Source organism: Macrobrachium nipponense, chromosome 44 (assembly GCF_015104395.2).
Source record: "Macrobrachium nipponense isolate FS-2020 chromosome 44, ASM1510439v2, whole genome shotgun sequence".
Lineage (NCBI taxonomy): Eukaryota > Metazoa > Arthropoda > Malacostraca > Decapoda > Palaemonidae > Macrobrachium > Macrobrachium nipponense.
Window position 1 is genome coordinate 15,563,075 of NC_087221.1, and position 18,599 is coordinate 15,581,673.

The window sequence follows — 18,599 nt, forward strand, 5'->3', positions numbered from 1 at the left end:
GGGAAGTAAGGTCCGCACCTGCGAGATCGTGAGCATCTTGAACTTGTCGCAGCGGATGGCTAAGTTTAAGCGGGACAAGTCTAAGATTACCCTTCTTTTTTGTGAGCCTTTCTTTGGCACGCTGAACAAGCGACCTTGAAATTTTAATCTCTTGACTCTCGCTATAGCTCCTTTCTGAAGGAGGTCCTCTGCGTACTCTGTCAATTCCTTGGAAGGAAGTTGACGGAAAGGTCTGGATGGAGGTGGGTTCGTCAACCAGCTCCAACCCAGGCCTTTTGACACTATGCTCTGAGCCCATTCGCTGAAGTTCCACCGGTGGCGAAAGTGAAACAGCCTCCCTCCTACCTGAAGTTCTTCATTGGTTCTGGTAACCGCCTCGACCTCCTCTGAAGTGCGTTCCCCTATTAAAGGGGCCTCCCGACCCTCTCCCACGAAAGGAACGCTTACCTCTGCCTCCCTTACCCGAGCGGTCATACTTCTGTGAAGCTTGACTCTCGAAGGCTTGATTGTAAGCTGGAGAGATGGCGTAAGAGGTGGAGGGCTGAGGCTGAGGGGATATCACATAAATTGGTTGTGATTGAGCCTTAGAAGTGGAAGGTTGGGCTGTTTGCACTAAGGGCACCGCTGGAACTTGCTGAGGAAAGCGTGGCTGCTTTTTCTGGTAAAGATGGAAACGCCTAGGTTTCCTCTGTCCCTTACCTTTAGGTGTTAGGTCTTGCCTCCTCTTAGCCGTAAGGCCCCAACGGTCCTTAAGGCTCTGGTTCAGCCTCGTAGCCTCTGACTGGACTTCCTTCACCATAGCTTCTGGGAAGAGATCTGCTCCCCAGATGCTAGACGAGAGTAAACCTATTCGGCTCATGTCGAATGGTTGCCTCTTGTAGGACACTGCTTCCTACAATTCGTTCTAGCAGTGGCAAACTCAAACATATCCGACTGTACCGTTTGAGTCAGGGTTTCTTTGGTCATGAGTTTAAAAAGCGGTTCTGAGCCATAGGCTATGGTTGCTACCTCGGACATAGCCATAGAGTTAATTGACCTGGCTAATCGCGATTTCGCGTCAAATTCAGCCTGAATAAGGCTATCTGGGAGCCTGGGTAGCTTTTCACCAAACTGCTCCATAGCACAGTCAGGTTTGAGTTTGCCAGCTGAGAAGGTGTTCGGCAAGTCTTCCCACAATTCTCCGGCTGAGGGGAGCAACGGAGATGTGGGATCTGCCTCCTTCAATTGAGGCATGGGTTCCCCCTTCTGGGCCGCTGGGATGGTAGACCTCGCGATCTTTGTCAGGAACGGGAGCGGTTACTCTCATCCATTGTGAAAATGGTAAGGGACTCTTAAAAGGTTGTATCTTGGTATTAGAAACAATCCATGTCCTCTAAACACCTGAGCCATTCTCTCTGAGCCTGGTCTCGTGAATAGAGGACTGTCTCCTTTGGTACCCTATCATCCCGAACCATGGCTGAAGCTGTAAGCTTGCGTAGCCTATGAACGGAGGCTGGAGGTCTTCCGGGTAGTGAACTCGAAGTCCTCTATCCTTCGAGTTCCAAATTCCGGTATTGAAATGAGACCGTCCTGGAAGGGGGCGTATGACGCTACTCTCCATGGATTGTTCATCGAGACGGAGGTAGCGAGTCATACGGAGGAAGCTGAGTTCCACTCGTATTGGAAAGTGGAGGAGAGGCTAGAGGGGCTTCTCTCAGTCCGGCTATAATGGAGTCCTGGGAAGTAATCCTATCCGACAAACGAGAGATCATTTGTTCCATGCTACTCTTTAGGGACCCAACCAGGTCGCCCACCTGTTGCAACAGGCCAGCATTGGAGTCCAAGGCCGGAGCTGCTGCGGAGGTGGAGGGGTGGCTCTGAATTGGAACCAAGGGTAGCGGAACTGGTGGACTCTGCCGGAGGGCGAGATCTCTCTCTGGAGGATTTACTCCTCGAGGACTTAAAGCCGGAGCTAGAAGCTTTAGACCTGTCTGCTCCGGGATTACCAGCCGGAGACTTACGCGAGGAGGATGACGCCGAAGCCGTCTTCTTAGACGACGACGACGTCTTAGACAAGGATTTGTCACTGCTTGACCCTTGACCTTAGGTCTAACCGAAGCGTCAGGAGGAGTATACAATTCATCACCTGTAAAGCCTTGGAAGGATGGAGAGGTTGCAGGCAGTAGAAGAAAACAGTTACGCCCAAGGGTGACCCTTAGGGTGTCCACTATACCTACCTCGACCAACAGGTCGTCTACACCTTACCATAGGTTCCACATTAATATCTAAAGTCGCGACATCCGTGGAGATATCCTGGTCTTGGTCAGTTAATGAGGCAGCCAGCTGTTGTTGGATGAAGGCGATAGTCGGGGCCGCCTCTACTGGGTCGACGTATCCTGTCGCCTTGCCTCCGGGGAAGATTAACAGCGCCAACCGCTTCTCTAAGATGTAGGCATACCCTTGGCGGCGTTCTTCCCCAAAACCGCCGACCCAGGCCCGCAGGGTTGCCAGTGCGGTATCCCTCACTGCCGGCGCTGGAAAGAGGGCGTAGATTAGATTTAAGAATCACTTAAAACTAAAACTTAAAGTATAACTTAAACTTAGATGCCTTAAGTTAAAGTGAATGATGAAACTTAAGCACTAAAACAGAAGCGGAGCAGCTACCGGAGAGATGGAATACTTACCCCTTCTAAAAGCTGGCTCACCAGATCGTAACATATGGTACACGTCTCATGGTACCAGACCTGGATGTCCCCGTGCAGAGTCGCGCATGGGAGCATGGGAACCGGCAAACTTCGTGTCACATGGGTCCTGAAGTGTGGCGGCGCATCCCGGATGCTCACAGTTGGTGGTCTGTAAGTGGGAAGACACATGAGTATCTTAAAGAACATCACTTACGGCTAAAGGACAGAAGAACTCCGTTGCGTGCCGGAGCTCGGAAAAAATTTGGGCATAACCCCCCCCTGCTTCGCCTGAATAGGCTTATAATCCCGGAGAGATCCGGTAAGACACGTAAGGGGGGTGGGGGGGGGGGGGAAGGTTTAAGGTACTTAAGATAAACTTATAGTTAATCTAATAACACTTAAACCTAAAACTCAAACGAACCGGACCAAGTCCAGTGCGTAGCGGAGTGTAGTAACTCGGCAAATACGGTAAGGTTAGCAGGGACCCACTGTATGTTCCGGTCCACTCTACTGGGTGGACTAACATCTTTCCGCTGGATGCCAGGACTCCGATCATGAAAGGAGCCCTAGTAAGGTGGGAAAGAGCGAGTAAGACATACAGGCTCGAGCGAACACGGAGCGACAAGGAAGCAACGGATGGGGGGAAAGGCCAGTACCCCCCACACATTACCACCCGGCCCGGAACCGAGAAGCCGGAGAGGTCGAGTCCAGTCTGGGTCTGTCCCGTCTCCCTGGCCCCTCCGCCTGGGGGGAGAGAGGGAAGCAGGCGTCGGGTATGTGGAGCGAGCATGGGCAGACCGACCCACCCTCCCCCGACTCTATGGAAGAGGCGGGAGGGGGGGGAAGGTGACTGGGGGCAGGCGTCTGGCTGACTTGTGATCGCGTAGTGACCACGAGGCGGTAAGACCAAAACAAAACAACTAAGCCTAGGACAAACCAACTGATCAGAGAGATGCTATCGGAAGCAACTGAACTGAAAAGCAGGAGCATAAAGGCCCACTGGGCCAAACCAACTGATCAGAGAGATGCTATAGGGAAGCAACCGAACTGATGAGCGGTAGTATAGGCTCAATGAGCCAGGACCTAGGCTAAGCCAGACGCCTAACTAACCTAACCATACAAAAAAACATGGTACAAATAATAAAATTAAAAGAAAGAAAACAATATAGTAGGAGAAAAAATCCAGGAGTGTACGACTAACCCGAAGGAAAGTCTACCACTCAAAGCTAGTCAGAGGCCGATACTAAGAGCCGGGACTAGGGTCTGGAAAGAAGAAGCCTACATAAGGTAAAAGACATGCATGCATGACAAACCTGAGTAGACAGTACCCTAAGTAAAACGGATAAATAATATAGAGCGTACATAGATAAGGGGATGTTCTAGGTATGGGAGACCAGGAACGAACCCACCATGAGGCAGAACAATGCTGCCATGCTTCCGACCCAGAGTACGTATTTCTATCCTAAAAAACGGCAAATACTGTCTCAGGGCGGAAAAAACCAGCTAACCATAATTACTGAGTACTTAACTTAGCTGCTGCGATAGCTGCACGCTCCATTATAGATAAATCCAAACGAAAGGGCACAAAAAAACACAGAGAGAAAAATAGCACGTGTGACTCGTGTGCGCTAACTGAAAAGGATGACCACTAGAGGCGCAGCAGTCGGCAGCATGGGATGGAGTAGTAGTAGTACGAGCTGCTCACTCTGCGGGTCGGCTCTCCTCTTGGAGGGTTTTTGTAGTGGGAGATTTCTATTGGCATTTGGCTCGTGGTAGTGGTCTCACTCGCCTAGTGTTCATACCGACACCCTTTTGGAGGGTGAGCGAGTCAGTTATACTGACCTTTTTCTTTATTTTATTTATTCTCTGGTATGTGTTAGTACATTTACCCTAGAAATAATAGATTAAAGGATATTTCGCGCAGCGACACGAGCTGAGCCCAGAAAAATTTTTTTAACTTAGACTGTGGACAAGGATTTTATTGTGTGGTAAAAGGCATTAACTGGCTTTTTTCACCAGCACATGACAGCGCTAACGATTTAGGATGGTTACCTCTGAGAATGATGTTCTCTGTTCATTTATTTCTTTACTGAAGTTCATGGAAAAATCTAAGTTGAGAGCTAAGTGCAAAATTTTAAGTTCAAGTGTAAAACTTTTTAGTTTAGACTGTAGAACAATGATTTTATGATGAGTGAAAAGCTGATACCAGGACACACTGCGTTTATGATACTTTATTATAATCATTATCTGTTTGTAGAAGCAAAAATTGTTTTGAAGAATTTATCATTCTATTTAGAAGTTATATATAAAGAATTATTGTTATGTTATTAATAAAAGATAATCCTTTCAGATAAGTACATATCCTATTAGGCTATGGGGCTAATCAGCACCCTAAGTTTACACCAAAGATCTTAGGATTAGATAAAAGGCTACAGACATTTTGCCTTTTATATAGCCTGTAGTATACTTAAAAATGGTCAGGTGCATACCCTCAAAAGGGAATTAAATCATCTAGATTGATTATACAATAACCTAGGCTAGCCTAGCAAGGTATAGGTTTTCACATTAGTAAGTTACTGTTTTTATTTAGTAGACCAAAAATAGTAAACACAATATGCTATGAGGTAGCAGACTAATTTGAAGGCTACAAATTTCATCTTGTTAATCCCATACCTTTAAAGATGAATTGATTAATCACCTATACTAGATGAAAGCCTAACTATAGTTTCATCACATCAGTAAGTTTCACATTAGAAAGTTACTGGTTTATATATAGTAGACCAAATAGCCTAGGGCTAGATATAAACAGTCAGGGTTAAACAAAAAATGTTAGCCTAACTATGAGTTTACATGTAACTTTGTTTTTATATAACCTTTACACTATGCTAGGCAAAGAGAGAACTGTTTAAAAAAACATCCTATTGTTGTTGCACTAAGTGGTAGTTTGGACCAAATAGCCTAGGACTGGATATAAACATTATCCTTGGCGTAATTATATAACGGGTGTTACGACTAGAGGCTGATACTGATACGTAGCCTATTGTTTGTTTGTATGGCGTTTTTATGTTGCATGGCACCAGTGGTTGTTCAGCAACGGGACCAATGGCTTTACATGACTTCTCAACCACGTCAAGAGTGAACTTCTGTAAAAATACACATCTCTGATCCCTCAGTGGAATGCCTTAGAATTGAACTCACGGCCACAGAGGTGGCAGGCTAAAGCCAAACCGACCACGCCATTGAGGCGCTCAGTAGCCTATATAATAGTGGAGTTCTTATGCAACCTATATCTTTAAAGGAGATGTAAACCCACGACAGGCTGTAGCCTTACCAGATTAAGTAGGAATTCCCTTTTTAAGGGAATATCCTACCAGTAGCAGTAGCCTAAAAAACAGCATGATTTATATCCTTAAAATCTTTAAATAATCCTATAATAGGTAGAGAGCTACTAAAAAATCTTTAAATAACCCTATAATAGGTAGAGACCTAGAATAGGTGGAACAGGAACCCTCTAGGAATACTTCTATTCCTGGTTTAATGTACATTATTCTAGAAGCATGAACTTAGCTAAAGCCATATTAAATAGTGGCTTGGGCTAACCTATTTGATTTTTCTGTGGGACCTATCTAAAAATTAATCTAGGAGGACTCGCTCATTCTGGGTTTTTCAAATGATATTGATGTAAACAGCAATAATATCAACTCATTAAGGAACTATAGTGAATTAGTAAGATTTTAGTGTGTAAATAGAAAAATTATAAAAGAATGAAGGAAAACCCAGTCTTTTAGCATAGAGACATGGAAAGAGGGGCGAGGGCGGAGCTGTCACAAATGTCAAGATACCTGACAGCAAGGGTAGGGGAGTGTTGCCATCTTAGTGAATCTGTAATCATTGCCTCCATCTTTGGGTCCAAGGATATACTGAACTCTCTCTCTCTCTCTCTCTCTCTCTGTCACTGGTTAGTATGATAAATAAATAATTTACATAAATGATTTACCTAATAAAATAATAAGTACTAATTTTCAAATATTAGTAAGACTATATAATAATACAGTAGTACCTCGAGATACGAAATTAATCCGTTCCGAGGCGCCCTCCTTATCATGAGGTTTTCGTATTTTGGACCACATTTTACATGTAAAATGGCTAATCCGTTCCAAGCCCTCCAAAAACACCCCAGTAAATTTCATAATAAATCTAAATTGACCTATAAACAATGAAATACTACAACAATTTGACCATTCAATACCTAAATTAATAATAAAATGCAAAATAACCTGTAAATAAAGTGTATTAGTGTACATGGTAGACAAGAAATACTGTACTACATAAAATGTGGAAGCTTACCTTTCGAGTGAGGCTATCTCCGAAAGTGGCGGCAGAGGAGGAGGAGGACAAACGATTGCACTTTATGAAAAGCGGCTAGAATATCCTTAATTTCTGCTGTTTTTTTTTCTTTTCTTTTTTTGATTTTCAACCTTTTTTTTTACTTTTTTTTATTTTACGTAGGTTTTTTTTTTTTTTTTTTTTTTTTTTTTTGTTTTTTTTTTTTTTTTTTTTTTTTTTTTTTTTTTTTAACAGAATTTCAACTTCATCACCACTTTCAACTTTCTGTTTTTTTATCACTTGGTTCTTCCTTTTTGCTTACTCCTGGTAATGCTAAAGGCCTCTTTAAAAAACGATCCAAGGAAGATTGCTTCTGCCTACTTTTCACAATGTTCCTGAAACGACTCGGGCAAACGTCATCGAACTGAGCAAGCATACGACCTGTGTGAGCCTTTTCGGGGTGTCTTTTTTTTCTATACAGTGGACCCCCGTATTCGCGTTCTCCAGATTCGCGGACTCACACATTCGCGGATTTCTCTCGGGAACGTTTCCCTGCATTATTCGTGGAAAATTCGCGCATTCGCGGTATTTTTCTATGATAAATATCCACAAAATTCCTGGTTTTTTTTTGATGAATTTCATCATAAAATGCACTTTTTGTGATAAAACTATTAAAAAAAACCATGTAGGAAAATTTTTAGGGTGGGGTTTTTTCTTGAGTTTTAACTAACAAAATAGGCTGTTTTTAGCATTTTTATAAGGGTTTTCCCAAAAACATTCCGCGGGGTTTCTAACATTCACAGGGGGGGGTGGGGCTGGCACGCATCCCCCGCGAATACGGGGGACCACTGTAAACGCATAGTGTTCATTAACGGCTGCCCGTCTTGATAATTATCTACTAATTGTTGCACCTCATGACTCTGTTGGCCCTGGTGTCCATCAAAACCCTGTTCAACCAAATGCTCTCTCTGCAACTGATTTGGATACTGAATGTTCGACTGCTGACCTTCAACATAAACTGAAGTGCCTTGATTATACTGGTATGCATGTTGTAAATGATTGGTCAACACCCTCTGTTTCAGCAGGGAGTGGGAGATTCTACCAACCTTGCAAAGTTTCCAGTTATTCCATGAGAGAGACCTTTGATCACTTATTTCATGTGAGAGATCTTGGTCAACTTATCCCACGAGAGAGATCTTGGTCAATCATATTATATATGTCGTCACTCAAGAGGTGCTCTTCTTTTTCCATTTTCTGTGAAAAGATATGAGAATTTTTTTTTTTAAATACACATGACACAAACACCATCACAATGTCAACTCTGACTAGTAGATTCAGAAACAGTTGACGATCCCGAAACGAATACCGCGTGCGTACTATAACAATGCTAGTACCGAGTGGCCGAGGCACGCCACCACGTACATAGATGCATGATGGGAGTGACGCTGGCCAATAGGAGAGAAGGATCTCATGGCCGCGACTAGCATCAGGAACCAATGGGGGGGAGAGCAGGAGGATGGTGGCGAGTCTACTAAGTTGGCGCTACTAAGTTGGTGGCGTGCGAGTTTCAAAATTGTTATCAGTGGTTCGGCGAATCTCGGACTTTACAGAAACCTTTCGTATCATGAAAACTTTTTGTATGTAGAGACGTTAAATTTTTCGTATTGGCTTTCGTATCTCGAGTTTTCGTAAGTTGAGCCTTTCATATCTCGAGGTACCACTGTAATGATAATAATAATAATAATAATAATAATGATACTGTTAAAAAGGATGGCAGAATTAAGCGAGTTGATTTTATATATTGTTTTTTCTATTTTCCTTACAATTCGCTTCTCAGGCTCAGCGATGTTTCTGAGTAACTGGCCAATATTCATATTGGGAATTTTCAAAAATTATAAATGCTGAAGGAATCTTTTATTAGAACAAGATATCAGGTTCCAGGTCAAGCAGGGGTCGTCGTCAGTGCTGGTATTATTCCGTAGGCGTAGTCCAGTTCGGGCCGGGGTCGTCTTAGGTTTAAGGGCTGGTATTGGTGCTGGTATAGCTGGTATCACGTGACGTTTCGACCTTCTCGTAGGTCATCTTCTGACGAGTCGGTTGAAGTGACTGTAGCAAGAAAGTTTGCGGAACTGTGTTTATAGCGGCTCGGACCTAGAGTTGCATTCTCATTGAGAATGCAACTCTAGGTCCGAGCCAGACACCCCACGAATAGCTAGAATCTGCAAATACTTGGAAACACCCCAGTCTCAAAATGCTTATAACTGCTTATCTTGAAAGTTCAAATACCAGATGTATACTTACAGTATCATCCTACATCAAATATACTTTGAATTACTATGTATTATGTTACTGTATTAATCTTTGAAATCTTTGAAATGATATATTATTAATATCATTTCAAAGTCATCTTAAACATTTTACCATTAGAAATATTTATGTAAAGCCAATAACAGAGAGAGAGAGAGAGAGACCATTGAATGGGCAACATCATATATTCGATCATCAAGAGTGAATTTATTTGAATTATTTCGGAGACTGAAAATAATATGAGAGAGAGAGAGAGAGAGAGAGAGAGAGAGAGAGAGAGAGAGAGAGAGAGAGCATTGAATGGGCAACATCATATATTTGATCAAGAGTAAAATTATTTTCGAATTATTTTCGAGACAGAGAATAATATGAGAGAGAGAGAGAGAGAGAGAGAGAGAGAGAGAGAGAGAGAGAGAGAGAGAATAACTCCTTAATATATCAAAAGATTGAAATGAACCTCTATAGGCAACACTTCTCCCCTCCGCCCATAGTATATCTTTGAGATTAGAGAGAGGAGAGAGAGAGAGAGGAGAGAGAGAGAGCGAGAGAGCTGAACTAAGTATCTATTTGTCGATCTATCAGTCCTCCTTGGCAGAGAGAGAGAGAGAGAGGAAGAGAGAGAGAGAGAGAGAGAGAGATAGAGAGAGGAGAGAGATAATAAAAAGAAGGAAGAAATAGAAATGAGATGATCTGGCGGTAGCAACAATTTGGAACCCTGGTCACTTCCTGACCAGGGTTCCAAATTGTTGCTACCGCCTGATCATCTCATTTCTATTTCTTCTTCTATCTCTCCTCTCTCTCTCTCTCTCTCTCTCTCTCTCTCTCTGCCAGAGGACTGATAGATAGACAAATAAATACTTAGTTCAGCTCTCTCTCTCTCTCTCTCTCTCTCTCTCTCTCTCTCTCTCTCTCAAAGATATACTATGGGCAGAGGGGAAGAAGTGTTGCCTATAGAGGTTCATTTCAATCTTTTGATATATTAAGGAGTTATTCTCTCTCTCTCTCTCTCTCTCTCTCTCTCTCTCTCTCTCTCTCTCTCTCTCTCTCTCTCATATTATTCTCTGTCTCGAAAATAATTCGAAAATAATTTTACTCTTGATCAAATATATGATGTTGCCCATTCAATGCTCTCTCTCTCTCTCTCTCTCTCTCTCTCTCTCTCTCTCTCTCTCTCTCTCTCTCATATTATTTTCAGTCTCCGAAATAATTCAAAAATAATTTCACTCTTGATGATCAAATATATGATGTTGCCCATTCAATGGTCTCTCTCTCTCTCTCCCTGTTATTGGCTTTACATAAATATTTCTAATGGTAAAATGTTTAAGATGACTTTGAAATGATATTAATAATATATCATTTCAAAGATTTCAAAGATTAATACAGTAACATAATACATAGTAATTCAAAGTATATTTGATGTAGGATGATACTGTAAGTATACATTTGGTATTTGAACTTTCATGATAGGCAGTTATAAGCATTTTGAGACTGGGGTGTTCCAAGTATTTGCAGATTTTAGCTATTCTTGGGGTGTCTGGTTCACGGGTTCATTGTAAAGCCACATATGGTTGCCAAAACTGACGTAATCCTCAAAGGGCTTAAGTTAACATAGATTTCTCGTAGAATCTATTACAAATATGGAAACTGTATAAAGAAGTACAGAGGTGTCCCTCATTACCTCATTAACAATTTAGTACTGACTAGCTTCTAATAACAAGTTGTTTTATATCACTGAGGGCTGCCATTATGCAGGACCCCCAGTTCAAGTGTTCCATATCAAATTGCTCAGTTCATTTTGTGCCAGTAGGTATGTCCCATACCACCTGCCATGGGTATAGTTATTGCTTAGTCAGCAGATATGACCCAAACTCATAGTATGCAGCAAATCTTAAGGATGAAAAAGCTGATTTTAAGCTGTCCTGGTAATTCCTTGGGTTCAGTAGGACTATGGAAAAAGGGAAATTTTATCTTTCCAGCAAACTCCTGCAGCAGAAATGTAACCCTTTTTTCTCAGATCAAGATTTATGTTTGGGTCAAAACCCAGTAACGTCAGTCCCCAGTACCTCCCAGGTTAACCATGCAGAGAAAATAGAGGAAGTTTTATATGGGGGAAAAATTCTTACTATAGAATATGAAGTGGGCATTGCCACTGAAATGACCCTGCTGAACCCAGATGAATCAAGGACACAAATTTCAGATAGCCATGGGGGGAAAACTTCTAGAATGAATTCTATCCCCCCTGTCCAGCTATCGATGCTGAAGAGAATCTTTCCCCTGAACGGGACACTAGCATCCATCTGACTCTGGCTGAAATTACTAAATTTTTGGAGGGATATTGTAACTTACCCAAGACTTCTGCCCCTTTAGTAACAGGCAGTTACAGCGCAGTTGTTGAAGCCCAGTCAAAATGTGTTAGCTTCCCCAAATGGGATATACAGCTTGCAGCATTTGATCAATTCCATAAGGAAATTATAAATAACATCAGGAAATGTCATTGCCACAGAACAGCCATGTATGAGGGACATGATGCATGATTCCAAAAAGGAATTTAGGTTAGTCCAGTACATTCCAAAGTGTAAAAGTACTGCTTCCTGCAACCCAAAAGTGAGATGGGATGTAAATGCTTCCCAAATAAGGTCTGCTTAGAATTCTGACTGGAAACCACTAACTGGTCATTTCTGAATACAAAACTTCAAATCAAAACATGATATGGGATCCAATACTCATCCCTGATGATACTAATAATCCTTGGTTAGACGCATCAGTGCACATTTTCTGTCCCCTTAGTAAATATCTAATAAATGGGAGAAAAACTATGATCGAAGCTGAACATGTGAGAGACCACTGACAGTCTTCTTACCTGTGTCTATAACATTAAAAGCTATAGAAGACACCCTTTACCAGGGCTAGAGTTGCTCACCAAAGAATCCCCACCTTCTGTCCCTTCTTTTTGAAAATGATTAATCTTGTAAAGACATTTTCAGAATTTTGTAGTGATTAAAAGACCAGAGACAATGGCAGGATTAAAACTATTTACCTCGATCATCTTAGTTTCAGAAAACTCCACCAAGGAATGTGCAATGCTACAGCTCCCTTTTGAAAGGAAAAAGCCTCCTTTATTTATAGTTACCCAGCAATTTAGGACCCCAATGAGGAGAATCTCAGAGGTGACAACCTCAGCAGAATTTCATACTAGCAGAACAGTTCCATGCTGGACGAGTGGTTTTCAAGCTTGGCTGCCAATCCGGTGGTCTGAAGTTTGATTCCCAGCTTTACCAACCTGGAATCAGGGGAATTTTTTTCTGGTGATAGAAATTCCATTCTCGATATATTGTGGTTCGGATCCCAAAATAAACTGTAGGTCCCGTTGCTAGGTAACCAATTGGTTCCTAGCCACGTAAAAATATCTAATCCTTCGGGCCAGCCCTAGCAGAGCTGTTAATCAGCTCAGTGGTCTGGTTAAACTAAGATATGCTCAACTCTTACAAAAGGTCCAAACCCCTCTTATAGGAAAAAAGAAAAGCAACAATTGGAATGCATATCAAAGGCAGAGGCAGAGGCAGAGGAAGAGGCAGATACCAATAGGAATGGTATGGTTTGGGGTTGACTTCAATGACACCACAGGCAGTTGAAATCTTCCGTTTGGGGACACAGCATTAATTTTAAATGGGCTGAGGTGGAAACAGTCTTTCCCCTCCCCCTCCTGTAAAGGGGTTCTTCCAAAAACCATACCCCTCTCGGGAATGTTACATGCAGAAAGGCCCTGTTAATGGGAGCCATAGCATGTCTTAAGTCCCCAAAAAGGATTCTGCCAAACGAAGAGTGATCTTAGACCTGTCAACATTGAACAAGCACATTGTTTGCCAAATTTTCCGTATAACTACCATTGCCCTAGTGCATTTAGTTGTTCTAAAAGGAACTTGGGCAACTACTATAGATCTGAAAGATGCATACTGGCACGTGCCTGTCGCCGTTCCCTTCCGCCCCTTCCTAAGGCTCCAGATAGGGAAAGATATGTACAGGTTCAAAGTCGTGTCCTGTGGGACTAAACGTTGCCCTAAGATTTGACACTTAGTAATGGTAGTTAGTTCTTCGAGAAATCAGAAATACAACCTAATATCCCACCTGGACGACTGGTCGATGTGGGGGCTCACAAAAAAAGTGTGCTTGAAAAACCTAAGAGCAGTGGTCAGCTGACTACAGTCAAAAGGTTTTTGATAAATTGGCGAAATCCCACCTCGCACCCAACAGACGCTTTCAGTAGCTGGGATTGTGTTGGGATACTTTTCATGGCTCGTGGTCTCTCCCCATCATACTCAAAACAGAATAAGGCAAGTCCTCAAAACGTGCCTTGCGCAGAGCAGAGTTTCCAAACAGCAATTAGAACATATGACAGGCTTGCTGGAGTTTGAATCAATAATAGATCCAGTACTCAGATTACAGCAAATGAATGTGAACAAATTCTAGCTATTGCATGCAACAAAAAGATGCAAGACCAACATCATCAAAAGATTGAAAAAGTTGGGGAGATACTTCAGCCTTGATACTGGAATCTCTGGCAATACAGGTCACCCTGACTCCTTAATTTGTATGAATGACAATGCACACAGATGCCTCGTTGACAGGTTGGGAGGATTGTCAGGTGGCAGTGAGGTGTTCAGCTACTCTGAGGAATTGTCTTCTAAATATCCTGGAGCTGATGGCTGTCTTTTTGTGTCTCAAAAAACTCAAACCTCCAGAAGAGACATTCAGTTGGTTTTTACAACCACGTTTCCAGAAAATAGCCAACATGCTTCCACAAATGGAAGTGGACCTGTTCGCCACATATGAGAATCACAAACTGCCAGGCAAGCAACAGCAAGAGATGCCTTCCTACAAGACTGGAACAAATGGAGGACGATATACCCTTTTCCTCCATTGTTCCAGATTTCAAAGTTGTGGAGCAAATTCCTAACCTACTAAGAAACAGTTTACTTGATATCCCCAAATTGGCCAAACAGGCATTTGTTCCTATTACTTTAACAATGGGCGAAGAGATAAATTCTAAAACTGTCTGCTGTTTTATCCCAGTCAGTAGGAGGGAAAGTTCTTTAAGGATCCTCCTTTCTAAGCCAAGACCTTCATGGGTAGATTTTCTTAAATATTATCTGTACTGTGAAAATTACTCACCCAACCCAAGTGCAAAAATTACAGATGGCAATAATGTATGGAAAATATAGTCACATTATATTTATACCTAGAGCTCAATAAAAAATTCTATAGAAACCATTTTAAAGTTTCTTCTACATTTTGAAGACATATGCCTTGCAGTTACAACAATCATGAATTACAAATCAGCATTAATAGAACCATTGATTTATGATTTTGTGATTTGACTCTAGTATAGAAGTTGTCACTTCCCTTCTGCAGTCCTTTGAACGACATACAAAGATTTGTTCTAGAAGGGTTCCAATTACTTGGTCCCTGACCAAGGCGCCTAGACTTCGATCAGCCCCTCAATTCAGTGGACCCAATACAACCACAACTCACAAGGTACAATATGCGATCTTCTTGATTACATTAACATCGGGAGCTCTTGTAAGTAAACTGGGCTCTCATAGACGGGGACAATACATCACGCAAACGACTGACCATCAATTATTTTTGTCCTATGGCCTGTCATTCCTGGCCAAGGGTGGGATTCCTTTAATATGGAAATCTCCTATTCTGAATTAACTAAATTTAGCAGACAAAACATTATGCCCAGTTCAAGCACTTAAGGTTTACCTAGAGGTTGGGGCAGACATCCCGAAAGGTCCATTTTTTCCTACACAGCAACACTTGCCACGAGCTTCAACAAATTCGATTACAGTATGTATTGGTAGGTGGCATGGATAGTCTTGACCCATAGGTGCTACAGTGGCAAACTGCAGGTCTTCTTGATAGGCGGGTATGATAACTATAGCTGGGGAAGGTTTGACAATACTGCAACCATACCCAGCATGCTTGGGTAAGTTACCAAAGAACTTCACCCAAAAAAACATGAGTTCGCACTTAGTTTCTTGTTCTTTGCTACCAAACCGAAAGGTATTTGGAATAAAGAATTGGGCCTTTAAACTAGTGGCTTGACCCTGGACCAAAAATGTTTTTGGGTTTTTGGGATTAAAATTCAAGAGCTTTTTGTCACCTTTCAATTTCTTTGTAAAACTCCTTGAGGATGAGACAGTGGCTACACTATCAAAAACAGGTTTACGTAGAAAAAACCTATTTTTGATAGTCGCTGTTGAGTTCTCAAAACCCTTCCATTTCCCTGATGAAAAGACATGGAATTTGCATAAATCAACTGAAAGGAATGGTGGCTTGGTCGGATTTTGGTCGTGTGTAAACAATATGACAGTGCGTATGCGCATAACCACGTCTTCCTCTTGCAGTTTTTTGACATAAGTAAACTGGGTAGTATTAGCATTCACTGAGGATAATAGAAGTGCCTTCTTATCCTGCGTCCATTAATACTCTATCACGTGTTATAATGTTTATCATTACAACACAATACCCGGCCACAAGACCAGTTAAGAGAATTCTTTGACATTAGTCTGGTCACCATGGAGCTTTGGATAGGCTATGGAAAGGGTTATCCTTGAGGACTCGACAGCGACTACCAAAAATAAGTTTTTCATACATCAAAACCTGTTTGGTAAGAAACAAATACTCTACTGGGATAAATTCTTTCATATGAGACTGATGGATAATTTTTGTTCTCTTCATGTTCAGGAACTATCAGCCTTGTCATGTCCCCTTATGTGAGAGGAAGCGTTGGAATTGAAGTCACAACTGGTGCTGTATTAGATGCAAAAGAAAATGCTATTATTAACAATATTCCCAATGCCCATTTTATAGCAGGAGCTGCTGAAAAAGTAAGTACAGTACTGTATTTCACTTGTTCCCATGGTCTTCATATAGTAGCTCTGTCAGAGCTACTATATGAAGAGGTGATTATTCATTTCGCCTACTCAACCTGAGATTGCTTATTTGATTTACTTTGACGAACTTATATAAATTTAAAAAACAAATACAAATAATTTGTTTAATTAAATAGCAGGGAATTTTCAAGGCTGAAGATAATGTAAGCATTGTCTTTCTCAGTGATTATGTTCTTATACTTGTTGAGTGAGTTACATTGGTTAACCCTGTCCTATAGATTTATCTGGTTCCCTTTTTTTGATTAACCAATAATTTGTACTTTTATTTAGAAAAGTATCCAGTAACTTTTACATACAGAACAGATGGCCTTTGAATAGTGCATTTTCAAGGTTAGAAGAGGGATTACTATTATCAAGGGCATACTAAGTTACAAATATATTTTAATTAAATCCTGTGACAGGTGCTACCTCGAATAGCTCCGGATCTCAACTGCTGCTCTGATGTTGTTGCCATAATGAATCCTGCTCGTGCAGGCCTCAGTAAGTATTACCATTTATCAGTGTTGATTACTCCCAGATATGTTCATTTTTGTTTTTAAAAACAATTTTGTTGCATTTTTTATATCATAGGAAAATCTTTAACTTTTGTTTTACTTGTTGTAAAGTGAAGGTTGTTTTAATCAGTCTAAGGCAGGGGTTCTTAACTTTTGAAGACTCCAGACCCCCAATGAATCGGCCAATATGGTTCCATACCCCCTTTGCTTAAGTCCACCTAAGTCCTATTTGATGACAATGTAACTTAATATACTTAGTTTAATGTGTACTTTGGTTATGAATAGCTAGGAATAGAACAGACAAGAAAATCAAAATCATTTGTAGTTTTATTGATATTTATTTACAAAATGTACCAATGTATACACTGACACAGTAAAATCAAATATACGTGTACAAATATCAGGAGATCAAGTCCCATTCCCCCAGCATGTGGTTCTGGATAACCCCTGTTAAGAACCCCTGGTGTAAGGTATATGTATGGGATTCTGTAGAAGACAACCGGAATTACAGAGGATGTACATAAATTTCTTTTTAGTAGAGTAGTCTAATATCAAATAATTCTCTTTTATCTGGTCTTGCAGATGAGTATTGTGCCATAATGATAAACATTATAACATGTGATGGAGTATAAATGAACTCAAAGATAAGAGATCGTTTTCCCCTATCCTCACCGAAGCTGAACCTAGTTTTCCTACATCAAACCTGCAAGAAGGGGAAGTGACCATTGTGCATACGTGCATCTGCTATATGGTTTACATGCAGCTCAATAAGAGAGCAAGAAGCCATTACTTGCTATGGTCTAGTCAAGTTTGTACTGAAAGCCAGCGCTCTGTAATTTTAGCACCTTGATTCTTTTATTTCATTAGCGAGATCATGGAAACATCAAAATTTGAAAATTACTCACCCAACATTGCTAAGTACCTAGTGCAAAAATTACAGATATATTCTATTCGACAATATCAGTCCATATGGAAGAGATGGTTAGATTATATCCATGCTGAGAGCCTGGTTGAGATTTCTATAGAAACACTTTTAAATATTTTATATACCTTTTGAAGACAAATGCCTTGTGGTTACAATAATTATGGCATACAAGCAGCATTAACGGAACCCTTTCTTTATGGATTCGATATTGACTCCAGTATAGAAGGTGTCACTTACCTACTGCGGTCTTTTGCACTACAAAGATGTGCTCCCGAAAGGCTTCCAATTACTTGGTCCTTGAACAAGGTGCTTAGACTTCTGTTATCCCCCCTCAATTCAGCAGACCCAATACAACCACAACTCTCATGCTACAAAAGGTGATCTTGATTGCATTAGCATCAGGAGCTCGTATTAGTGAATTGGGCTCTCTTAGACTGGGACAATACATCATGCAAATAGCTGATCATCAATTATCATTGTTCCCTGACCCATCATTCATGGCAAAGAATGAGGATCCTTTAAGAAGGAAATTTATTCTGATAAGAAAAATCAAATTTAGCAGACAAAACATCCCTGGTTCAAGCACTTGAGGTTTACCTAGAAGGCCTAATTTTCCTATACCCTAAGACACACAAACCACTTTCTCTACATGGGCTGAGAATAATTTTAGTGTCCCTTATCAAAAAGGCAAACTTCTTTGAATGAAATAAGTTGTTGTTAGGATGGATATGGCATTGGCAGATGCCATGTCTTCCAAATGAGTTTATAGGTAGGACTGGTGTATTTTGTGTCTGTAGTGTCTTCCTGATTAGTTTGTGGACAAGATTGGTATAATATTTGCATTTGCCATTTCTTCCAGATGAACTTTTTGGGTAGGGTTGACAGGTTGTTTGCAGGTGCCATGTCTTTGGGGAGTTTGTGGGTA

The 18,599-nt window shown here is 41.2% G+C and overlaps 1 protein-coding gene across 1 annotated transcript in view; it reads left to right on the forward strand.

The window, feature by feature from the left end:
- LOC135204042 (tRNA (uracil-5-)-methyltransferase homolog B-like) overlaps nt 1-18,599 on the forward strand; it is an 81,635-nt gene that overhangs the window by 56,589 nt on the left and 6,447 nt on the right. The window contains exons 7-8 of the mRNA XM_064233992.1: nt 16,047-16,189; nt 16,657-16,735. Of these exons, the coding sequence (XP_064090062.1) occupies nt 16,047-16,189; nt 16,657-16,735 (222 nt within the window). The remainder of the gene's footprint in view (nt 1-16,046; nt 16,190-16,656; nt 16,736-18,599) is intronic.